At 40.5% G+C, this 26,232-nt stretch overlaps 2 protein-coding genes across 7 annotated transcripts in view; both read right to left on the bottom strand.

The window, feature by feature from the left end:
• Positions 1-22,239, bottom strand: part of LOC118813169 (aminopeptidase O (putative)) — a 116,309-nt gene extending 94,070 nt beyond the window's left edge. For 4 of the 5 annotated variants that reach the window (XR_005007610.1, XM_036578359.1, XM_036578362.1 and 1 more), the window contains exons 1-5: positions 22,200-22,239; positions 19,275-20,133; positions 17,978-18,144; positions 17,711-17,855; positions 16,868-17,206 (exon numbers count right to left, since the gene is read on the bottom strand). Coding sequence is in view for 4 of the 5 variants with exons in the window: in XM_036578359.1 (XP_036434252.1) it covers positions 16,868-17,206; positions 17,711-17,855; positions 17,978-18,144; positions 19,275-20,002 (1,379 nt within the window). In the remaining variant the exon portion in view is untranslated. Of the gene's footprint in view, positions 1-16,867; positions 17,207-17,710; positions 17,856-17,977; positions 18,145-19,274; positions 20,134-21,926; positions 22,148-22,199 lie in introns of those variants that run through there. The other variant, XM_036578360.1, reaches the window with a different exon arrangement.
• A 2,299-nt stretch (positions 22,240-24,538) lies between these two features.
• dock8 (dedicator of cytokinesis 8) overlaps positions 24,539-26,232 on the bottom strand; it is an 87,343-nt gene continuing 85,649 nt past the window's right edge. Inside the window, exon 48 of one of the 2 annotated variants that reach the window (XM_036578357.1) lies at positions 24,539-25,906. In XM_036578357.1, the coding sequence (XP_036434250.1) occupies positions 25,855-25,906 (52 nt within the window). In that variant the 3' untranslated portion in view covers positions 24,539-25,854. The remainder of the gene's footprint in view (positions 25,907-26,232) is intronic. The other variant, XM_036578358.1, reaches the window with a different exon arrangement.

Genomic DNA, 26,232 nt, shown 5'->3' with positions numbered 1-26,232 from the left:
ATTTCTTTTCTGTTCTCAGGCCTTGACTCGCCTGCATAATGGTTTTCAAATGCGACACAGGGTCAGTGAATATGTAACGCTTCTATTCAACAGGCAGATCACTGACAGATTACTATTTGAGTTAATAAAATAACCCGAGAACTTTGCTCACACTCACCCACCTTCTTTCACTGGAAGCAAACACTGGTATGGCTTTGGTCTCAATGGACTTCTTTTCACTCTGCTGCACACAATGGCCTTAGCAAACCGGAGGAAACCATACAAAGCGCTAGGCCTAGCAGAACGTGGCATCCATACTTTCCATTCATGTTATGATTCACTGAAGTCATCAAGCTGTTGCTGGTGACTAAGCCTAAACAGTTCTTCTCATAAATAGCGTTTACAGAGAATGAGAGTATGCATCCCCTGTTATCTTAAGAGAGAGGAATGAAGGGTTTAAAAGGAGCTGTTACAGGAAAGCAGATGCTGGCCAACATCCAAAGGAACACACTGCTAGAAGTGCTCACCTGTTTTGACCCGCAACACTGCAGAGATTATAGGGCACGTGCAACTATTCTATAAAAACGAATATAAATTCTGATCCTATGCATTCTTAAAGAGTAAAAGCTTTCTTTACCAATATTTAAGGTAATGCAAAAACTCTATGAAGAGGTCTATAATTTATGGTAGAACCACCAGTCAAAAAACAAGTCACAGATGTTTTTTTTTTTTCTTTTCCAGAAACGAGGTCATGAGCTGTCCCATAACCATGCTGATTATAGGTGAAGAATGTTTACCAAACAGCAGACATCTCACATCATCTAGCAGCAAAATTTCAACTGCAGACCTCAAGAACTAACCAGATCCACAATTTTATAAAAGTGTATGTTTCTTGAGAAATATGAGAAATACCACTATAGTACTAAACTACTACAAACACACTACTATTATCACAGTAACAGTCATTAGAAATAGCCCAAAAATTACTTTGTTATATTCAGTTATATTCTTGTTACATATATTAAAGAGTAGTTTGGTTTTTTGCTTGCAAGTTCTGTTGTGCTACAAGTGCTACAGTTTTACAGTGACTTCTTCCATAAAAAGACCTGGTATAGAGCTGCCGCCACCATTTTCCATTTCTAACAACTGAAACCTGGTTAGGCTACTGCTGGTATCCATGGATGGGCTAGCTCTCTGTATCTACCTAGATATCACAGAAAAAAACTGATTGGACAATTTTCTTTGAATCAGTGTTTTAAGACTTTAAGCCTTTTCTTTCCAAACAAAACAATGAAATAAGACTATAACTACAATACTTTTTTTTTTAAGTACACAGAAATCATTTAGGCCTTCTCCTCTCTTAGAATGTCCTGAGTGTTCCCCTCTGGTGTTATGGCAACAGCGATAGAGAACCTTCAGGAGCATGCCCATATTGAAGATTTCATGTATATTACATAAGCGTTACTAAGCTGATCACAAAATAATGCGGCTAAAACAGGTCTCAAGTCTGATGCTGCCTTTTCTGACAATAACCTTCGCTTTAAAGTGACCCAATAACCGGCTAACCATGTTGTTGATTCATTTCTCTCCCTTTTCATATACCTCTCTATGCACTATGAGCTGTGTAGAGTCAAGGTCAGGTTGGTAAATGGTCTTTGGCTGACCGGACAACTTGCTAACCGTCTCTTCATATGTATGACGACAAAAATAAGTCTACACTTTCATCTGCAGTCACAATGCAGAAGAAGGACAGTCAAAAAACAGAAAATATAAAAAAGTACAAATAAACAAGCCATTTTTCTGTGTGGCTGCTGCCCTTTTGCATAAAGGTTACAATCTGCCGAGCATGGGAGTGAAACACAAGCCTAAAAACGAACAACACATTCTTTCTCACACACACACACACACACACACACACACACACACACACACAAATACCAGTTTGCAGAATGCAATTTCTCAGAAGAGGAGAGTGAATCACATTCTTTTGTCTAAGAACAGGATAAAACCACTCCATGTTTAAGCATAAGGAAGACTGAAAGTAGAGAATAAAGGCTCTGATTTCAAACCCAACAGAATCAACCTCATACTTTCCTCTCGGCAGAAAGCCAGGGCACAAACACGGCCACTGTATGGGGGGGTGGATAGTCTGGAAAGAACAAATCATGCCTCTTCTAAAATTATCCCCAGGAGTTTATTTGTGCCCTTTGTGCATTGAACTTATTTCCCAATAGTTGAATAAGCTGTCTTTTGTAGTCAGAGCCAAAAACTGCTACACAACCAAAGGCCGCCTTTCTATTACTGAGTGCATCCAAGTCGCTCTAAGTGAGAGAGGATCCATCAAGTCTGAGACAAATGTAATCTTAACCATCGGTAGCTGCAGTGAAAGCTGAGGTACACATATAGATTTCAGCACAAAAGGCATGGACCTCATAGCCTTGATGCCAAAGTCAACAGTACTGTTCCCAAGACCCTTTTAAGGGAACATATAAGGGACTCATATTTACACGCCCTAGGCAATTCTTATGAACATACATAACTTCAGCTCCAGTCAAAGTCATAATCTGACCTTCTCACTGCTATCACTATACACTTTCAGATCTGGTTTTGATCATTATGGAAGCTTATTGATGAGCGCCTTGCTGGAAAAGGATCTGTTTGCCAAAGAAACCATGCATTAACATTTCTAAATTATTAAAGCAACAAACCACAAAAGTTATTAAAGCAAAAAGTTATGAGAAAACATTTTATTTTATATTTTACAGTATGTTTTATAAAAGCAATTCGCCACTTGAGGCTGTGTATAACACAAATTTTCAGGTATAAGGAATAGTAATCATGAAAAATAACTTCTCCACCAATAATGTAGTTTGCTGAAAGTATGGACTGCTGAATAAGAATAAGAACTTTTGTCCATCAAATATAGTAATTTTAGGAACTTTTACATTTTTTTGTCACATAGTAACATATAATAGCAGTGCTAAGGCAAAATCCTTAGTCTTATAAGCCTTTTGTCTGCCATGTGTCTCAGCTATCTCTCTCTTTCTTTTCGCTTAGAGCGGTGGGATGGGTGGGTAAGACAGTTGGGCGGGAGGGTGCTTTGGGTGGAGGGGGAAGGAGTGTAGGTGGAGGGAGGTTGGGTGATTGTGGTACCACATCACCTTGTATCTGTATGACTATGAATAAATGGTGAATTGTGTGACATTAATAATGAAACGAAAAAGAAAAGTTATTGTCCCCATAAAGGCGGGGTTGGTGGTGTGGCCAAGGAATACTTATCCAGGCATACAAATAAACAAATCAATAAATAAAAATAACAAAACTGGGCTCTCACTTCATCTATCGAAACACCAGGTCAACAGCATAACAGTCCATTCACTGATTCCCATTGCTTGAAAGTCAACTATAAAATTTATGGAGAATGTGGATCAGCAAATCAGACTTTAAACCCGCAACTGTCCATTTCATAATTTCGCAAATTTTCAACAGCTAGCAGTGAAAAATATGCTAAGAATAAACATTTTATTATCTGTGGCTACAACTAAAAGGGGGAAAAATACAAATGATGTAGACCACCAACATCCATCAATCAGGACAAGATGATGTCTCCTTGCCTGTCAATCACATTGCACAAGCCAAAGCCTAGCCTTGGTGTTACATAGTCAGCTAGCTACAAACCTGAGTTAACACCAAACCTCCCAATTCTGCCACTACCTACAATGGTGCAGATTGCTAGAGAAACCAAGAAAAGAAAGAAAATAAGAAGAACATAAACTCGATGCCGAGTCCGATACCATACTGAATAACCTACTTGGAATTAAGTAGTTGTTAAAGTAAACGAGTGCAATGTACCTTAATAGTCTAAGGTAAATTTCATAGTTTTGATCCCCGTTCCTCATCTGTCATATATGTCATATATATATCACCATATTAACATTTATATCTCACAGTTCTATTCAAACAAAGTAAATACTGCATGGTAAAAAATGTCAACTTTTTTGCCTATGTTTAGCTAGCCTACATGCTGCCACCCTTATTGAGGAAGTGGTTGTGATTGTGTGTGTTTAAAAACAAGCTAAAATCGCACAACGTATGCCTGGTGGGAATATACCAAGGCAGAATGCTTGAAGTGACCAGTGACTTTGTATCCGAATGCCACAGGGTCAGGAACACTTCTCTGTGACCCTTGTTGACTGCCAGCTTCACAAGCAGGACTTTTATGCTCTGTTCGTAATGAAACATGCTGTTAAGTATCCATGACGATATGCTCAGAAAAGCACAATGTGACATAATTTATCATGATAACAGTAAATATTGTCATATTACACACCCCTAGTATAAATGTAAAGAAACAGGACACAAGTACAGATAAAATTCAGGCTTCAGGAGAACAGCTACTTCTGTTCTTAGCTATGCAGTTTCTTTTAGACCATTGATTACTGTAAATTTGATATTTCATCAAACAATTCTATCAAGGGAAATACAGAAGTGCTATAGGCAGACTAACACACTCTCAATCACAAACAATCTCATGCTAGTGTGTGCACAAGTGCACACCCACAGAAGACAAAGAAATTCTCTCTCCCTCACACACACACACACACACACACACACACACACACACACACACACACACACACACACACCCTAATACTCTTTCCTTACAAACCTGCTTTCCTTTCAATATGGTGCTGGCATATTAGTTGACTCCTATGGAAGATGAGAAGGTCACAGTTGAGGCAAATGTCCATGCAGTATACAGTATATGTGTGGGGAGAGAGTATCGCTCATAAATGCACATCAAACAGGCCGGCAGATGCTGTTTCAGACAATAGTGGTCATCAATAATCTCTCCAAAGCCCTCCTGTGATTCAGTACTTGCTGCTCTGCTTTAAAAGGAGTGGTTTCTTATTCTCTCTCTCTTTATTCTCTCTGTCTCTCTACTTTGAGCCTGTTCGTATGAGTTTATATTTCATGACGAGGACTGACAGGGCCTTACACAAAACCCTGACCACAATCCCTTTTCCTTTCTTTTTTAAAAAAACAAAAAAGGCTCTCTGACATCAAATGTCTGGCATTCATGTCTGGGCTGTAGCTCAGGCACTGGAGCGCTGTGTGGGTCCTGCTGTAGGTTCATAGGGTCCCGTGCACATGCCAGTCCTTTTTAGGGCACATCAGCAAATACTGAATACTGTCAATAAACATCTACTGTGATATCAGAAGCTTATAGACTTTTTAGGACATAACATTTTGTGGTTCTTCATTAGCATTCAGATGAGTTCTTGGTCTGTGCTGTTTTCATCTATGGAAAAAAATGAAAATCACTTCTTCATGTAGGATGAGGCAACAAATTGTGCTTTCTGCTTTTACCATAATGTCAATATGCTACAAAAGCTTGTTGTGTAGGCTATGATCATCATTGTGTATCACTAAGAACATCAATTATACAACACAAAACACCCCACACACAATCTCACAACAGTACGGCTTTTACATATATGTACTACTGAGCTCAACTGAGGAGTTGCACAGCCTTAAAGCTTTGTACTGCATACACTTTGCCCTCAAATATCATTGCCATTTGAAGGTTGTTAAATAGTTAAAAACTTATCCAAAATAATAAACACAAACCAGCAAGCTTTGTCAAGTGTCAAGGTAGTTAAGTGGCTTTGGCAGTAGCAGGCCGCAGTTTAAGTAGCTTGTATTATGTAATACTAATGAAACAGTATACAGTTGTAGTAGTAGCCTTATTTTCACATAACTTACTGATTTAAAGCTCAGAAGTCTTAGCTTGCTTGTAGCATCTAACAATATTCATATTTTCACTACCTAATGACTTTGTAATTCAGATGGCTTAGTGACATTCTGGGTAAAAATGTATGGTAACACTCCACTATAGGGACATGTTAATAAGGCCACATTACACCCATTTGTCATCTTTGAGGTGAAGTTGACACATTTGGTTGTGTCATGACACTTTTGTTCGATGAAACGACATGGCACGTTAGAACAACTGACTTTGTAGCTTATTTTGACAGTCACAGGGATGTAATGATGATGTGACGCAGCTTAAATCTTACTTTACGTAAAGGCCACAGAAAATACTCTTTTTTTCAACCATCCTGACTTGGAAAGCTATATTATTAGCATTACATCATTTGTGACACACTCTAAGCTACAAAGCCGCTGAATGTCATTTCACCCCAGAAAGTGCCATAACACAACCACACAAATTTTCAGAAAAACATCAGTGTCACCTTACACAGATGTTGTGTCAGCTTAATATCAAGGCTGACAAAAGCTTTCTGAAAATGATGCCTATTGGTGCAAATAAAGGGACAAATAGGATAAAAAATAAGAAAGAATAATAAACAGCCAACACGAAATGAGCTAATGTTTGTAAATATTTATGTAAGGTCTAAGTCAGTTGTCGTGAATGGTTTATGTTGGTGTCATGTAGCCTTATGAACACTGCCCCGCAGTAAACTGTTACCAAATGTACATAGAACAAAACATATTGGCTTTGTAGCATTTCTGTTTATCACAGGATGCAATGGGACGAAAACGTCATTCCTTTTCCACACAGACCTTAACTCCTTATATGGGCATGTCGCCGACTACAAAATAACTTCACAGGTCTATTAGTGCAAGAGTGATGATAAAAATCTGCAGCTAAGCAGGTATGCTGCTTTTCGCAGCAGCAATGTGATCCATATGTGGCCCTACTACTGTATGAATGTCTGGAAAACAGAAGCCCTCTTTCATTATTTGTGTGTTGCGCGGTGCCTCTTTGTAACATGTTAACTTGATTGCGGCCACATTAACGGTTCAGCAGTGGTGCTTTGAAAGAGCCGGAGGCGTTCGCCTGCTCAAAAACAGTCATCCGGGCTGAGGAACGAAAGCAGATGTTTGCATAAAGGAGTGTGTTTATAGTGTGAGTCCTCTCTCCCTCTCTCTCTCTCCCTCTCTCTCTCTCCCTCTCTCTTTCCTTTCATGAGCTCCCTTGTGTCTTTCAAGGTTACCTTCTGTGTGAGAATGAGACCAGCACTCTGGCGTGTGTGGAATGCTGGGGGACTGTACTCATGACTTTATCGCACAGCAATCTTGCTGACCTCTTGTTTTGGTAAAAAGTGAGGAAATGCCTCCCTCTGTTAGAGCCCGAAAAGAATGTTGAGTGGCGGGCAGATGCCTCTTGGTCCAGTGCTGAGGTCTATTACAGTAGCTAATTTGGGGTATGCTAGGCAGTCCTGTTCAAGGGACCTATCCAAGCTCCGCCCATGCACACATTCTTTCGCTGCAACTGTCGCTAGGTGGGACAAGCTTTACAGACTGTTGCCGAAAATCACATTCAACCTAATGAGAAACTGTAGCCTACAAATCATTTGTCAAAATATCTAAATTTTGAGTGCATCATTACTTTCAAATGACATTTGTATGTGTGTGAAAGGTCACATTGTTAGGATAGCTTGTGTAGTTTTTGTTGTTTAATCTTAGCCTGCTGTCCAGTGACAGCAAGCATTTTTGGCTCAATCATCTCATAACTTTATAGAGGTTTTGTGTGGCTTATCGTTTTTTTTGTGGGATCTAAACATTTCAGTGACTTGCCTTTACTGATGTAGCTTAAGGCAACAAATCATGCTTTCTGTTTTTGACATAATGCCAATATGCAATAATAGCTAGTCATGTAGGCTATGATATTAACCTAGCTTGTTAGCATCGGTAAAACAGCTGAAGCTAGCACACTCTCTGCTTAGCTTTTCAACCAGATGTACATCGCTAAAAATCTTGATTAGACGAAAGCATTTCCTAACAGTGCAGCTTTTCACACATATCCAAAATAAAATTCATTTAAAATAAATAAATAACTCCATTTCTCATTATGCTGAATGAGATTTTTGACAGTGTTCTTCTGTGAAACTTGTCTAACCTAGTAACAATAGCTATGAAAGAATGCAGAGCATGTATAGGTCAGCTGGGTTATGCAAGGCCAGAACTGACATTGTCCAAATCTGGTTTCATATTGAAAAATACTAATTAGATCAAGGTACTGCACAGAGTAGACAACAATTTATGTTCCAATTTGGTGAGCTACTGAGGGATCCAGTCAGAAATATCAATAGAAATTAGCTTAGGCTGCACGGGTACACAGAGTTTGAGCTTTGCAAGGCCCAGGATGCTTGTGAGAGACTGATGATCTGCCCAGCGTAATGCTGCCAATACAAAGTCTGCAATGCAATCAAACTCACCACTCTGTCTGGCTGCACTGTCATTTGCCTATTTGCAAATACTCAGCTGCACATTTCTTGGTGACAGGCTGTGTATGTAGACGTTCCTTAGGGGCTTTGATCCTAAAACCGCAAGAAGAAGAAGAGCAGGGAATCAAAAAGCCCGGCAATAATATCCGCTCTCCATCTTCAGAGTTTTAAGGATAACTCCAACGTCAGCTATGTGTGTCTCAGCGGAGGTCCAGGGAGGAAGGGCGGTACTCTTGGCCTGGTGGAATCAGATTAAGTGTGATGGCAGGCCTTCTCCGAGTGTCGTAGAATGAAGAAGTGTAAACACAGTGTGGATACGGGCCTGGGCTTTGAACAGTCTCATACATTTTGCAGTTGGGGTGGCGGATGCTCCTCCGGGGACGCAGTGCTATGGCTTTCCACCATTCAGCTCCTGCGCGCGGCAGGTTTAGAGTTCGAGTGATCCGCCACTGTTTCTGCTGCCTTAAATCAGCCCTGCAGCCAAAATAAACTCTCTCAGACTTGATTCATTCAGACGCAGACACAGTGCACTGACCAATCTTTTTCCGATACCTCTCCCACCAGTTTGTAATAGAGGACCTCAGGCTCGTTTGAAAGCTATAAGACAGTTACAGGCTTGCAGATGGTATTTGAGCTTCGGCAGCTGTATTAGTGCAGAAATGGCAAAGGGGCAAAACAGGGGGCCTCAGTCCTGGCCAGACATTTCCAGAGACGGTTACCCATAAGGGAGATAAAGTGGGAGAAAAGCAGGGCCCCCTAAGATAACTAGGCAGGAATGTACTTATAATAACAATGTGCACTCTAAATTGGACCCTGCTATCTTCATTAAAAGGAGGTGTCTGGACATAAGAGGAGGAAGAGGATCAAGTGCGGCCTCTAAAAAGCAGGAGAGTGGAAGAAAGTGAGAGGGCAAGCAAAACAGTAGGCATAAAGTCTCAAAGTCTCTCCTTTGTGACTGCTAAACTGTCCTTTGAAACTGTGTCTTTTTTTTTCTCCAGGTGCAGGCATGCTCAGCATTCCTTCGTTCACTGGGGTTTGTGTGCACACATGGCGGATGGAAAAGGAAGAAGTGGGGGGGGAGAAAAATCCCCTCCTTTCAGAGAAAAACACCTCATCCTTGACAATTTGATTAACAGCTGTCTCTCGTGCCAAAGTCCCCCTGCTCTGAAAGACTCGGTTTCTGTCGCACACTTCTTAGGTTACTGAGCAATCACAGAGAAGTGGGGGAAAGAAAGAAAGCAACCTCGGAGAGAGAGAGAGAGAGAGAGAGAGCACGAGCAAGAAAGGTCTATTTAAATTGTGTTATCTCAGCCTCCCTTTCGGCCTGGCAAGCCCAGCGCATTCCAATAGCTTCACATCCGTCGCCCACATTACGCTCCGCACCCATGGGACTTGGCTGTCCTTCCCCCATATGGTCATTTTAAGAGCGCTCAAACAGCTCAATGCACAATGGTCCCAAAGCCTGGGGCCAAAGCACACCCCAATTAGCACTAGCGTTCCTCAGGTAAAAAAGATGTGCAGACAGGTCATGTTGCGAGATTGTGGCATTATACAGCTGCACCTGACCGCAATGTAATACTGAGATAATTAGCGTCAAAGTTGCAAAGTTCAGTAGGGATGTCAACTCTTAGAAATCAGGTATTCATGTTGTTATTTTAAATATTTCTCATTCATAGCTCAAGGAGAAAATGCGTGGATTCTAAACAACAATCATATTTCTATTCATAATTTAAGGAAGAGATATTTTATTATACGATTGAAAAGTTATTGATTACAGTTTTTTGGGGGGGCATTGAAAAATGGAAAAAAGTCAGACTTGAAGCTGTGAATACAGAACATAAATGGAACTGTAATTGTTATGCAATTAATAATGTAATTACACTTAATTACATTTACATGCAATAATACAACAAAAAATACAAAAACAATTTAACTTTTTAACAACAGCTGTCTGAGACATACATACACTTTATGGACAAAAGTTCTGGGACGCACCTCTTAATCATTCATTCAGTCCCATTGCCATCAGTGTATAAAATCAAGCACCTAGACATGCAGTCTGCCTCTACAAACATTTTTTTAACAGAATGGAACGTTCTACAGAGCTCACTGAATTCGAGCGTGGTACTGTAATAGGATGCCGCCGTTGCACAAGTCAGTTTGCGAAATTTCTTTCCTTCTAGATATTCCACGATCAGCTATGAGTGGTATCGTGGAAGCGTTTAGGGACCACAGCAACTTAGCCCCGAAGTGGCAGACTATGTAAAATGACAGAGTAGGGGCAGTGGAAATGTATTCTGTGGAGAGACGAATCACGCTTCTCTATCTGACAGTCTGATGGATGAGTCTGGGTTTGGCGAATGCCTGACTGCATTGTGCCAACTGTAAAGTTTGGTGGAGGAGGGATAATGCTATGGGGTTGTTTTTCAAGGGTTGGCCTAGGACCCTTAGTTCCAGGGAAGGGAAATCTTAATGCTTCAGCATATCAAGACATTTTGGACAATTGTATGCTTACTAAACTTTGTGGGAACAGTTTGGGGACGAACCTTTTCTGTTCCAGCATGACTGTACTGCAGTGCACAAAGCAAGGTCCTTAAAGGCATGGTAGGGTGAGTTTGGTGTAGAAGAACTTGACTGGCCCGCACAGAGCCCTGGCCTCAACCCTATCGAACACCTTTGGGATGAACTAGAATGGAGATCGCTCTTCTGGATGAAAGGGCAAAAATGCACACTCCAAAATCTTGCAGAAAGCCTCCCAGAAGAATGGAAGCTGTTATCGCTGCAAAGAGGGGACCAACTTCATATTAATGCCTATAGATTTAGAGTGGGGTATCATAAAAGCTCCGGGAGGCGCAACATGTAGGTGTCCCAATACTTTTGTCCCATATAGTGTAAGTCACCTTAATATGCCAGTAACGTTTTAGCAAAAATGGCAGATAGCGAGTCTTGAATTTGTTAATTCAGTCACTACTATGCTTTCTGCTACTTGTAACATGAGTGGAATTCAGTCAGTATAAAAATATCTGTCATTTTTATAGTTATGACGTTGACCAACGTGCTATGGAATGGCGGCCAAACATTTCATTGTCTGGGACGTTTTAAGTGTCATCCAGTCAGCATATCCAATCAGAACTACCCTCGGTTTAATAAACATATAGCATTCGAGAAGGGCCTGAAGCCAATTTTGCCAACCAAATGCACCTTGATTAAAACGAGGCTCTCACAAAGGGACAGATTTTAAGCAGTTCGGCAGCTTCAATTGGTCCCTTCAGTGTATGAAAGGCAGATATTAAGCTAGAGCCATAATTTGTTTTGTGTTGCTGCATTTGCGCCATTCAAATGTTTAGTTATTAAGCCTGCAAAACAGTTCAACTTTTGCCATTTTTGAGTTTAATCTTGGTGGATGATGTTGAATACATGATGAATGTTGCCGTTGTCAAGCAACACTCCTCAAATGAATGTGGCAGTTTATAGTTTATGAAGAAAAAAGGGCTGACTTTGGTCTGTGAGAACTTTATATAACCACTGTTGCCTCTCATGGCCTTGTGCATGATCTACTGCATCTCTAAGTGTGGTTGTGTAAAGGAAACAAAGGCTGACAAAGGCAGTTGCAGTAATTCTCAAATTTACAGTTTTACCCTAACCTCAAATGTAGTCAGTCATCAAGACATGTTTTTTGTCTGCTTCTTTAGTTTGGTAGTGGAGCTAATGTAGCCAGCAAGCAATGAAAGCTTATATCATCCCAGTTAGCACTGTGCAAACTGCATGTCTAATTCACTGCTTGCCTCAAGCCATGACAGGTTTACCTTGAATAGAGTTGCTTATGTGGTTTCTCGCTTTATAGTACTGGACAAAAGAAAATCACTTGTCATGTATTTATTTCCAGTCAAAACAGACATTAAGTACAAGTTATTCAGGAGATATTTCTGAGGAAAATAAGTGAAAAAACAGGTGTTTCCAAAACTGTCACCACCTGATAAACAGTATTTAAAGCTTTCATCTTTTAGAGATAGGAGAAAATCAAGCTCCACTCTTGCTTCAGATCTGAAACAATCCACAATTGTTGGCTGTTTTGACTGGAAATAAAATAAATGAAGGGTTTTTCTAAAAGTGGGTTCCAAAATTCAAGCAAAATTCAGGTTCAATTTGGTTACATTTCTTTGTTTATAACACTATGTAATAAGCACAAAAAAGAATATTTTAGATCTCAAACATGTCTTGGCTGACTGACTACATTTGGTGTAAGAGGAACTTTTCGCTGAAAAACTCTTTTAAATATCCTCCTTCAAGGAGTGAATATCCTCTGCTTGTGGTGCTCACCTACAGCTAAGGTAATATAAAGGGTCAGATGTCCACCTTGTTATTTGCACCAGGTGAGACTATGAATTATAGCCAGCAGCTGGACCCCCAGGGCTGGTGGTTTCTTTCATCCTTTCTCTCTGCAGACAGGCGCGATCACCCTCTGCCTACAGATAATGACTGTTACGTTAGCTCCAGAAGTGAAACTGTAAAGGTCTTTTGCAAATTTTCCAAGAGGCCATGAGGCAGGTGGAGCACATAACTCTTTTGGAAGGTGACAGTTCTATGATAGTTCAGTTTGACCCTAAAGCTTGGTTTTATGACTCGCTAATTCTCAAAATACTTCAACTTCTTTGCTGCAGACACAAAAACTCACAAACCTGCAATGCTTCTGAGAATGCTAATATTCATATTTTGATTTCAGAAAGGGCTATCAAGCTATATAAGGTCAGCTACAAGTCCTAGAAACAAAGTAATTGCTTGGTAATAGGCCGTGATGTGCTATTTATGTAGCGTAATGTTTAAAAGAAGTGTTCTAAGTGGTTTGGCACCAGCTCTGTATGAGAAAGCCAGAGATAAGAAGTGTTAGTGAGAACATCAGGAGGACTATGAGGCATCTTGAACAGGATAACTCCTAAAGACTTTAAAATTCCTCTAATCTAGCTATTGGCAAATTCATCCAAACTAGGTCAAAATGTGTGTAAATCATTCTATTAAGTAGCGGTGATGGTGGTACCTTTTTACACCATGTATCATTGACTTATGTTAACCATGTTTATTAAACCAAAAGCTTTTTTCATTTTTTTCCATTTGGCTCTCAGTTTTCCTTACAGGCATGGCTCCTTCTGGTCCTCAAATCTAGACACGTTCATTTAGCACCTCACTCCCTTGACACGCCATGTGAAAATGCCATTAGGGACTCAGCAGAGCTGTGAAAGCTTTCTCCATTGAATGCCCATATTTGCACATCTGGCACTAGAAGTATTCCGACTATGTCCTGCTACAGCATAAAAAAAGTTGTTAAGGGACTCAAATCGAGGGGCTTCAAAGCCGAGGAAAGCACCATGCCCTTCCTGTGCGTCTCAAGCCTCATGACGTGCTAGCGATCAGGAGATAGGGGTTCCTCAGAGTGTGCGATTATGTCACTCTGAGTACAGTCTAGACCTACCCTACGTGACCTGATAGCAATACGCAACCCGGGGTGACGGCTGCATTCCTCCCAGACACATTTCCTATGACTTCCAATGGTGCGTGACCAACATATGGATAACACTGATTGTGCTGGAGATCACTTGCGATAAACCAGGTTCTCCATTGGTGTTTTTTTCTTTTTTATTGTTGAGAGATTTTATTGTTGAGCAGAGTTAATGTAGGTATTGGAGAAAAAAGCAAAGCACACACATACATCAGGGTCGGGCCTGCCCTTGCTTGACTTCTTAATCTTCTGCTTCCTGTCCTCCCCTTCCCTCTTATCAGAGTACAAAAAGATGCCCCCCTCTTTACTGTGTCCCAAACCCAGACTGTAAATAAAGGAGCATGATATAAAAGCAGCAGCTGGCTTGGCCCCAAGGACTCGGGCCCACATACTTCCCAATTTTCAGATTAAATGGCTCCCGTCTCTGAAGTAGTTCCAGGAGCTAATGGCTTTTGTTGCTGGGAATAATCCACACATCCTCTCCCACATCCTGGGGGAATGGCGTCTCAAAGCGCCCCTCTCCTTCCCCTATACCACATTTGTTGACCACCCTCCTTCCTCCAATTTGGTTCAATCTGGCTTTTAAAAAAGACCTGCAGGACTGTACCATTTCTCTGTGGAGGTGGCAACTACTGTCAGTCTACTGTTGTGATCAAAACAGAGCAAAGGGAAGACAAAATGAGAATCTGCTTCTCTTATAAACAGCCATATTTCTGTCAACCAGTGTCAGTAAATGCTCTTAACCCCAGGAGACTTATAAAACCAGGCTGTGAGGATGCTAATATAAAGATAAACACCCCGCAGATTGTCTAGAAGAAATGTGCATTTTATATCAGCTCAAAGCAAAGACAGAAGGAGCTTAACTCGGCAAACAAAAGCAGGGACAGAGTCACCACCGTGTAGATTATATACCTACTGCTAATTAGAATGTGACATTCATTCTGACTAAATGGCTGGAACCTGCCTGAGGCAGTGTATAATGACCTCACATCCTGTGGAACACTTATTCCTGGACGGAGAGACGGTGGGAAACACAGGAACACACCTACGGCCACCCAAGAGTATGTTTACTCGATCTGAAGCTAAACGGCCCTCCTTTTTGCTTCTTGCTTATGTCTCAGGAGATGATTCATTCCAAATTATAAGGCACGCTGCTCTATTAAATTAGAGTCTTTGTTTAGCAACAGAAAATATGCAAAGCTGGAGAGAGCCTAATCCTTGGTACACTATAAACACAAACACGACATAAAAGAATCACAATTTACTGCTGTACAGCAACTTTTTGAGAGCAGACCCTTGGAGTAAGCTTCCTAAATACTTAGAGGAAAGCATATTTATAAAGCAAGCATTTAAAGCCATCCAGCACAGTTTCAGCACCCAACTACCTCAAGAGTAGTTGGTACACAAGAGTGTTTTACTTAAACAGTCGGGGTCCTCAAAGCTTTTACCCAGAGGGGCAAAGAGGAATCGATGGACATAGATGCCAAGTGGTGACTGGATTTCCACCAAGCCCTCCTGTTCAGAAACCTCCACTACGTAGACTAAACAAGATGGTTCAGTGTGTTTGTAAACCACCCGAGATGAGGTCGGGTAAACAAGGCTACATAGTGCTCCATTGACCGTCTGAGGAGCCAACACGATGCCGAGAGCATTAACATTCCTTTCAGGTCAGAGACACAGAGAGGGAGTGTGCGTTAAGAGGCAAGCGCCAGCATAGCATCTGTCAAGTTTACAGTGGAATACACGAGGAACAAAATATGGAAAATATGTGCAAAGAAAAAAGCGGATTAACGCTGACAGGAGATCATGCTTGTGTTGCTTGTCATGGCGTGCATGTAGAGTATTTTATTTCACAGCAGCCTTATGTGTCTGGCAACGTATACACTTGTTGAGTTGTATGAACTGTATAATAAAAGTTGCTGGACACTTTGGAGCCACCTTGGAGCCACCTTGGAGCCACCTTGGAGCCAGATGTATTCTCGTAACAAGAATACACGTCTGGGGACAACTTGTTAAACTTTTGGTGCTGGATTGCAGCAAAACGTGATAGAAACAAGGGAACGCTCCCTTTAAAACCTTCCCCCAAATTCCTCTAGTCTGTGTTCTTTTAACAACTGGAGTAATCAATAAAACAGGCAAAACAAGCTAACTAGCGAAATGCTATCGTTGGCTAATGGAACTGTTTATCCTTTGAAAGTGGAATGTTTATTTTTACCTCATGCAATGTGCTTTCCAAACATGCAATACATCTCTACTTGCTTTACTGAAGTTTTTTGGGGGACTTTTCAGAAATGCTAACTTATGTTACATCCACGGGCTAACGACAGGCTTGTTGTTAGTTAGACAGTGCTGACAAGCACTTTACTTTGAGCTCTGCCTTCACAATGCCTTGGATTGGTTTAGAAATTTCACACTCAGTTTGCTCCCACCTTAACAAATCACAGCTTTGCTAGAGATGGTTCGATACTACTTTTTCTTTTACGATAATGATGCTGACATTGAAACTGAGTATCAGCTGAAATCGATCTGATATTTTTTTTTTATTACTACGCTTTAAAATGAGCTATTTTTAACTGAAGTACTTACACTTAAGATGAGCACCACACTGAAACTACTTACACAGCCTAGTACTCCACAGTAAGAAATGTACAGCTAACATCATCATATTAATTTTATCTCTCTGATATCTAATCCAGCATTTTCTGCTGATATCAGACCAATACTGACACTCCTTGATACAGACATGCCGTCTCTAGTTTTCGCACAAACTGAATCAAAAATAAATTGCACTCCTTGTTTTTCGTTTGTGGAACTACCGTTTTACTGATTTTTGTCTAATTTCGTCTAATTCTCAACTGGTTCACAATCCTCAGAAAAGTAATACACATCATGATAATTTCTTCAAGTATTGTGATGCAACATTTGTGCCATATCACCCATCCTTATCCTGTGCCATATCACCCACCCTTACACTGACCAGTGTATTTTGGTGTTTTACCTATTGTAAAACATTTGCCCCAAGTAGTCCTCTAATTAACAAAGGCCTTCTTGAGCTGAAGTCAATGTGTTAAAAGACTAAAACATGCAGGTATGGGCACTCCAGGACGAGAGCTGGAGGGAACTGGGTTAGCAGACATACCTGGCCATGCCCAGGCTGGAGAAGCCAGGAGGAACGATGAGCACATCCAGACGTGAAAATGGGTGGACACCCAAAACAGAGTGAGCAGCAGCCAGGCAGAGGGGCAGGAGTGGCAGCACAGTGGTTTCTGCCTTCTGCAGGTGACAGAACGGGGCAAACACTCGATGGGGTATGACAACCTGAGCCCTAGAGGTGCTGTGCCTGAAACGACATGGATAATCCACATGGGAGCAAACGCTCTGCTCATCTTCTTCAGCAGAGGAGGTCAACTTGGGATGTGAGCTTTTGTTTTCACAGCTTTGGTCTGTAGGTTGGCTTCCTGTGCAAGTCATGCCTCTCCTGCAATAAAGACAAAAATATATACGTATCAAATACTAAAAAAATATTAAACATTTTATGCAATCCAACACAAACCAGGGTATAAATCTCTGAGTTAACAATGATTATGATTCTTTAGGAAATGATTCAACGCATCACAAAATCCCAAATTTCATCATGTTTCAATTTAATTCTATTATTTGTGCATGATCCTAAACTATTTTTACAAATTATATAGAATTTACAAACAGTGCAATAGTGGAATATAGACAAAAAACAACAGATCAAGCACTGCAGCCTCAGCACATTTATTTTCAAGAAGTTCCATATTTCAATAAAACAAACTAAAACCAACATTAAAAATTTCAAATGGAAAAAAAATACTTTATTATTATGATAATTGATTCTCAAAATCAATGCAGTTGGACTGCCACTTTCAGATCAATTAATCATGATTTTTACACCTCCAACACAGGCAATATCATCTCACACATAACTGTAACTTAAATGAAAGAAGTACTATACCAGGTTAACTTTGCACAGGGCTCCTCACTCTCCCCTTCCTCAAGGTTGTGAGCGCTAACTCTGGCTTCCTGCCACTTCCCTACTGCTATGGTAAAAGTTGAGGCAGGCATTGGCATAGTAACATAATAATCCCATTGTAAGAAACCTGATAAATAGAACGAGAAATAGGTGTTAAGTTTGTCCAACAGAAGTGGCTTTGAGTGGAAGCACTAGTAGCACTACATATTTCTGTTCAATTACATGCCAAATGATTGCTTTTCAACAGACCTGTCTCCTCAGGCATGGGACTGGCCTGATTCTCGCCACTCAGCAAAACCGTATATTCATACGGGGCCTTCACACGCGCTTGCCAGGTCGACATTGCAACAGGTGGTTCTTGGCATGGGAAAAGAGCTCTGTTGTTGATGGGTGAACCCATGGTGTAAACACAGCACCTAAACATGTGAAAAGGACATACATTATTCTAAACATTATGGGCCTGTAGGTATAAAGCATGTCAGGGCAGGGCTGATCTAGGATCAGAACTACCTTTGATTAGGCTGATCGCATTTTTTGCTCCACTCTGGATGCAGTGGTATGCAATGCACTGAAAGACTTAGTGTAACCTCAGAGAATTTGTAATCAAATGGACAAAAGAAGGGACAAAATTCAAGCTGTTTTACCTTTGCAACATATTTACGTCCATTTTTATAGATACCACTATGTCATACAGGGTCAGATACCACATATACAGTTTATCTGAGATTACTTAAAGAGGCATTCCAGCATATATTTGCATTTAATATGACATTTGTCATGTTATGTAGTATTCTGGGGTGCAGCACTCCATCCCTCAGCCTCGAGAGCTTGAAAAAATTCACTACATTGCATCCTTTTTGTGTTTTCATCCCATCCCGTGTTCTCTCACTACAATACCCAGCATGCATTATGTAAATGTGTCAACACAATCATTGCCCCTACGGTTGTAAAGTAATCTTAACTGCTAGCTTGTCCACTGATGTAAAGGCTAATACATACAGACATGATATCCACCTTCCTAGTAGTACCGTAAGCTATCTATCTTTCTGCATTACACAGCTAGCTTCAAACAGCCCACCGTCAAGTGCTTGTAGATTTTCAAATGCTCCTTCCGCCTTCAACATACATCATCAGACAGCACTTTTCCTTGTTTGTAAACTAGAAAATGTTACTCAAGACTAATATGGCACCACTATAGTAGGCAAGTAGGCATGTTTACAACAGATGGTTAAATTTTCCAGAAAGTTCCTTTAACAACTCCATAAGTATAATTCTTTAACAGCACAATGTGTGTAACCTTTTGTTATTTGTTACCTACATTAGCCTCACAGCCCAAGTGCAAAACTTTAGACACCAAACTTGTCTTGTCGGATCAAATATATTTGGTGTAAGGGGAAAATTTGATAAATTAGATTTTTCTCCAACCTTTCTTACTTTCTATAAGTATTTGAATGCATTTTCTGGTCCAGCTTTTACACAGAATCAGATTCTACAATCTGGATGCCATTTCTATGGATCATTGGCTGAATGTGTTATGTGTGCTCACCTGTCATCCTGATCTTTGGTCCACCTCACTGAGCCTCCTGTAGGTTTGGTCTCATACCAGATCCTAAGGCAACGAGGGAAGTCGCTAGGGGATTGAACCCCTTTCTTTCTGACTTGAAGACTCCACTGATCCATGTGGAACAGCAGAGGCTGTGTATGAACCACAGAGGCATAGCTGCACTGGAGATACAGGTCGTGCTGTTGTCTCCATCTATCTGAAGGAATAGATATCAGCTTGTGTACTAAAACAAATGATGAATGCTGACCGTCCAGATCCACCTCGTCTCCCTCGAGAAGGTTCCTAAGCTCAGGCACAGTGGACACATCCACCTCCTCCACCTTGGACACCAGCAGGTCACAGCAGTCCAAAATCAATGTAAAATCCTCACTCTTATCATCCCATGACAGCTTACTTACACCATTTTTTTGATCAAGGTTTGGTCCTCCGCGAAGCAATGCATCATCAGGTACGTGCATAGTAGTAGTAAAACAACTGGCTTCTTCCACATCACCAGCATCCTGTGGGTGTGGATCTTCTGAGAGGGCTAAAGATACGGCTCCTTTACCAGGCTCTAGAAACAGGACAATGTTGCCACCAATGACCTTCCTCTGGAAGTCAACAGTCAAGTCCAGCACATAGTGCCTGACCAGCACATGATTTGTGTTGGCTCGCAAAGGCAGGTCATCTTTATTAGGGTCCAGCTCAGGTTGTTGCTTAGGCTCCATCATTCAGTGTGTCTGTTCTGTCAGGATTTCATTTCACAATTTACAGTGTGCAACCTTCAGACTCATTTCATGGTTAACACTAATTTATTTCACACTGCAGGATTCAACATCTCCATTCCTTTAGTCGTGATGGCCTGAAATTGAAAGGATGAGTTAATTTTAATAGTTTTGCTTCAGAACATCAAGATACAGAAAATTTCTAGTAAGATAATTTGAGTAAATGTGACAAATTCTGACAGAAAGCTTAAAAGGACACTTTAGCTAAAATGAATAAATTAATTATTTGTTATAAACATGTCTATTTGCAAAAAGTTGTGCTTTTATGTTTGGATGTGTAAAGACTATGGAAACCCCTTCTGATGATCATTCCTAAAGTTGGGAGGAACTTTTGTAAAACAACTAGTGTTTTCAGGGCAGATGAGGGCTAGAGTGATATTTGTGTTTTTCTGCTGTCTGGCTAATGCAGGAGACCAGATAGCCAAATACCACATCAGTAACAGCCTCAATTTCAGTGCATTTCTTCACTGTCCTGGGGAAGATTCCCAATGGTTGGATGACAAATTTACACGTGCTGGGTATTACAGTGGGAGAAAACTGATGGATGAAAAAAGGACGCAAAATCATGAATTCTGTCAAACCAGTGAGGATAAGGAATGACATGCTGTGCAACAGAATATTACATAACATGTCAAGTGACATTAAATGCTAGTTTTAGGTCAGAATGCCCCTTAAAAGAGAAGGAGGCTGTTCTTTCCCATCAAAGGTGGACAAACATTAGCTACTGTCATGACAGCATTCAGGTAAAAGGGAGTCAACAGGTATTTTTAATGTGCGTACATTTTCATGTCAAATTTTAACATTAACACATTACCAATTAAAAGTTTATGGTTCCACATCTACTGTAGAATTTCCGTGCCAAGGCCTGTGGCGCTATTCCAACTTTTTGTAGACCCCCTGAGCCACATACAGCTGGGGAACACACAGCAATCAGCCATAATATTTAAACCACCTCATTGTATCTACATTCACTGTCCATTTTATCAGCTCCACTTACTATATAGGTGCACTTTGTCGTTCTACAGTTACAGACTGTAGTCCATCTGTTTCTCTGCCCCCTTTTACCCTGTTCTTCAATGGTCAGGCCCCCCAGGACCACCACAGAGCAGGTACTATTCGGGTGGTGGATCATTCTTAGCACTACAGTGACACTGATGTGGTGATGGTGTGTTAGTGTGTGTTGCGCTGGTACGAGTGGATCAGACACAGCAGTGCTGCTGGGGTTTTTAAACACTGTGTCCACTCACTGTCCACTCTCCTAGACACACCTACTTTGTTGTAGATGTAAACAGATGTACAGTAGCTTATCTGTTGCTGCACAGCTCGTGTTAGTCATCCTCTAGTCCTTCATCAGTGGTCACAGGACGCGGCCCACAGGACGCTGTTGGCTGGATATTTTTGGTTGGTGGACTATTCTCAGTCCAGCAGCGACAGTGAGGTGTTTAAAAACTCCAGCAGCACTGTTGTGTCTGATCCACTTGTACCAGCGCAACACACACCACCACCACGTCATTTTCAAAAAAAGGGTTAACAAAGTATGCAATAAAACAGATGGACTACAGTCTGTAATTGTAAAACTAAAGCGCACCTGTATGTTAAGTGGAGCTGATAATATGGACAAAGAGTGTAGACACAAGGAAGTGTTAATGTTATGGCTGATCGGTGTATAATACGGTGTATAACACCATTAAACAGTAAGGAATATGAAGTGCGCAGAACTGCCTGTCTGCGTTATTTGAACGCACCCTTCTTTACCGCCGTCCACTTAGTGCTATGAAAACTCCTGACTGTATACATTTTAATATCATTTTAACAGACAATAACGGACTCAATGAGCGTCGTGTGTCATGAAATGCGAAGCCATTCTCACTGTTTGCGTTTCGTTATTTCCACATATCACCAGCACCATTACAACAGCTTAACAACTTCAGCTAGTTGTTTGTTTTTTTTTCCATCACCGCCTGAAGCTTCTGCCTCTTCCCCCGCATGTATCGTTAGCCTGTTTTTAACGTCATATTGTGCAGTAAATTCTTAGACTCTGCCGGCTGGAGTTGCAGGCAGAATAAAGAGCAATGAAGTAAAAGTCTGTAAGTGTTTGGTGCGTAGAGGGGTCGTGTGAACACAACCGTCTGCTTCCACAAACCTGCTTCTCCCAGCGGCTCCACTGCCGAGCGCTGGAAGCGCCAAGCACGCTGTCGCACATGAAGAGTCGTCACTGTACCGCGCCGGTGAGTAGAGCTATAAGTAAACTGGATCTACCTCTCCTCACTCACACCTCAGGATGGACTACTTACAAACTGATAGACTGACTTTACACGTTGTCTAAATCTGAAATAGGCTCCCTACTCCCTATATAGTGCACTAACTTAGGTCCTAAAATAATGACTTTTGAATAATAACAACTGACTACGAATTAACTTAATTACGACAGTTCAAAATAATAATGGAAACGGAAACAAAAGTATGAAACACAAAAGAAAAATATTACAAAGGTTGTATATACCAGATGGTTAGGTGGTTAGCTAACTAGAAAATACGACCCCACTCTGTTCGGCTGTTTGTTCTTATATACGCCAACTACACGGAGAAAGAAAGCATATATATATATATATATATATATATATATATATATATATATATACCGGGTGACCAGGGTCATTTCTGTGTGGAGTTTGCATGTTCTCCCCGTGTCTGCGTGGGTTTCCTCCGGGTACTCCGGTTTCCTCCCACAGTCCAAAAACATGCAGTTAAGCTAATTGGACACGCTAAATTGCCCCTAGGTGTGAGTGAGTGTGTGAATGTGTATGTCTGTCTGTTTGCCCTGCGATGGACTGGCGACCTGTCCAGGGTGTATCCTGCCTTCCGCCCAATGACAGCTGGGATAGGCTCCAGCACCCCACCGCGACCCAGTAGGATAAGCGGTTTAGATGATGTATGTATGTATGTATGTATGTATATATATATATACACATATATATATAGGTTATGAGCAAACCCCTTTACACAGTTGCCAGATATGCTTATTAAGCGACAATCGGCTTATTTTTTTCTGCAAAGTCACTTACAAGTATTGAAAGTCCCGGAATCTGGTTGCTTGTTTCTGTCACGAGATCTGGCAACACTGTATAATGTTAGTGTCTAAAATCATTTACTACCAGCACAAATTCTGTTCTCTCTAATAATGTTCTATATCAGGGGTGCCCAATCCTGGTCCTGGAGATCTACCACCCTACGGAGTTTAGCTCCTCCCTTAAGCTAACACACCTGATCCAGATAATAGGGGCACTCAGGAGCATCCAAATATTAGAACCAGCTGCGCTGGATCTAAAATCTCCAGGGTGGAAGATCTCCAAGACTAGGATTGAGCACCTATGTTCTGTATAATGCTCCATATTTTCAAATGTAGGGTACGGTGATTAAGGCACCATTTCGGATGGGCTGGATTTACCTCTCCTCACTCACTCACTGTTTATAAACTGATGGGCCGACTTCATACCTAGTCTAATTCGGTAACAGGCTTCCTGCTCCCTATGTTGTGAAATACTTTAGGTTACAAATAATGACTTTTGAATAATAACAATTGACTAATGAAGGAAACAAAAATATGTAACACAAAAAAAATCTTAGTATACCATGGCATTTTAAAGTGTATTTATATTTTTTATAATGTTAAAGGGTCCATATTGTGGAGTCACTTTGGCAAAAACCAAAGACTTTGATGTAGTATGTAAAATTGTTTTAAGTGTCAAAGAACACCATTCAATCCCTGATCCATACAGTGTACATATGTAATCTAAGCTGCAAAAACAGCCCATTTGTGAGTTCATCCTTTTTGTGATGTGAGGAAAAACCAAGGCATTTACACACATCTGCCTTTACAGCAGTTTAGCCCGACACTCACGCTAAAGTTAAAAGGAGTGATTCAGGCTTTACAGCTTTTTCTTTAAATGAGGCACAGAATAGGGCAGCCAATAAGAACAGACATAATATATATATATATATATATATACATATATATATATATATATATATATATACATATTATATATATATATATAGCCCTGCGATGGACTGGCGATCTGTCCAGGGTGTATCCTGCCTTCCGCCCAATGACAGCTGGGATAGGCTCCAGCACCCACCGTGACCCAGAAGGATAAGCGGCTTAGATGATGTATGTATTATATATATATATATATATATATATATCAGTCTTAAAGGCATAGAAACGAAACTGCCTGTTTAAATCTAAGGTATGAAGAGAGGTGATAGAAAATGGTCTTGTAAAAATTATGACTGTTTTTGGTGCATTAAACCACACAAATACCGTAAGTGGACCTCAGAGATACATAATGCAAGAAAAAATTGTAGGATATGGATCATAATTCTGTGGCACTGACATGTAATAGCAGTCATTTGAAATATGTGCAAAATAGTGTGATGAAGTTTGTAAATGATGTTCTTTGCTGGAACTGACCACACAGCTTTTACCATTAAAAGTTTATTTGATTCATGTGCATGGCATTGATAAAAAATAGATCAATATCCACTTCTGTGCTTCTTATTGAGACCTCAGAGACAGAAAACAATCTAGTAATCTTGAAAACTGAACAGTTCTCACAGTGTTAACAGCAGCAAGGTGTGTAACAGATCGAATGGTGCCATGATGTTGAAAACTAAACAAAATACTTCTTCCAAAACAGCTGGTTCAGCTACGGTCTGATATTATGGGATTATTTCTAATGGTAATGATTTTGATAATTTGGCACAGTAAAAACTGACAAAACAACACAAAAACAGTCCAGAACAATATATCAGCTTAGAAATACATAAAACAACAAAACGAAAAATATTCCTTATCAACATTTGATAAGCCCACCCATTGTGCTTTATCTTTTTAACTGATGTTGACTTATTTATTTATCTTATTGACTCTTTCTGATAAGAGTTAGTCATGGGCATATTTTTACCGGTACATCACAGCCAGTGCTGATCAAACCAAGGAGCACATAGTAGCTAAAATTCTCTATAAATAAAGCAAAACATATATACATCTATTTCATATATCTCTATTAAAATATATATATATTCTGTTATTGCAGACAAAAGCCAGAAAATAGAGAAATCACGTCTGATGACATCAGGTTCAAACGTTAAAACGTTTAGACATTACAGTTTCCAACACTGCAAAATATTTAAATTTTCCATGTAAAGTTTACACTTGTACACAAAATTCTCACTTTTTTTTTAACATTTCCAAGTTGGTAGTTTGGTAGTTGATGACAATTATGACTTGTATATTCCCTTTTGGAACACTGTTACAATAGAGCAACAAAGACAATGCTTTAAAACAAACAAAAAAAGGAACTTGTTGATTTTGTGTTATATTTTATGGAAAACAAAACTAATATGAAATCTCAGATGAAAGTCCTCAACATCCCCATTTCACTATTTCCATAAGAGCTCAATGGGTGAATGTGTAATAAATAATTCAATACTTACTATTATTTAACAACTACCAAAGTACCAACCTGCTGAAATCACACCCAGAAATTCTGCAGTCAAATGGAGAACACAAGAACCGAGCCAGATAAAACAAAAGGACATTTATGAAATCATCTATATTCAGTATCACTTCGATGAACTGGACCTCAAATAACAGCATACGTGATATGATCTAGCATCTTTAATACTGTGCGTGAAACCCGGCTCCAGCCATCCAAACATCAGCGGCGTTCCTCTTCTCTAAATGACGGAACGTTCTCCTCCCGATGTCCCCTGGAGACGCCATTCTCATGACATCATGAACTCTCCTCCTGAGTGCGGCGGAAACTGTGCCGTTTGATGGAGTCCCTGTTCCAAACAAGACAGGAAGGAGGAGGAGAAGCTTTCAAAGGGCAGCTAAAGAGCAGCTAGTACAATGACTCCTTGAAATGGAGCTACAGTGACGTTGAATTTTTACATGAAGGACTGTTCTACACTACAACGTCCGGGCACCCTGACATGCACAGTCACACAGGTTAGATCAGTGACTTTACTTCTGTGAAACAAACAGTAAAAATCCATAGCACAAAACGTAGGCCTCCATTCTATAGGCTTAGTGAAAACAGACCTGTGTAAATACTTCTGTGCATGCATTACACTGGCATCATTTACAATTGTAGGCTTGGCACACCCTT

This window comes from Colossoma macropomum, unplaced genomic scaffold (assembly GCF_904425465.1).
Source record: "Colossoma macropomum unplaced genomic scaffold, Colossoma_macropomum, whole genome shotgun sequence".
In the NCBI taxonomy this organism is placed as follows: domain Eukaryota; kingdom Metazoa; phylum Chordata; class Actinopteri; order Characiformes; family Serrasalmidae; genus Colossoma; species Colossoma macropomum.
The sequence above is the reverse complement of the archived record's forward strand: the minus strand, read 5'-3'. Positions and strand labels throughout refer to the sequence as shown.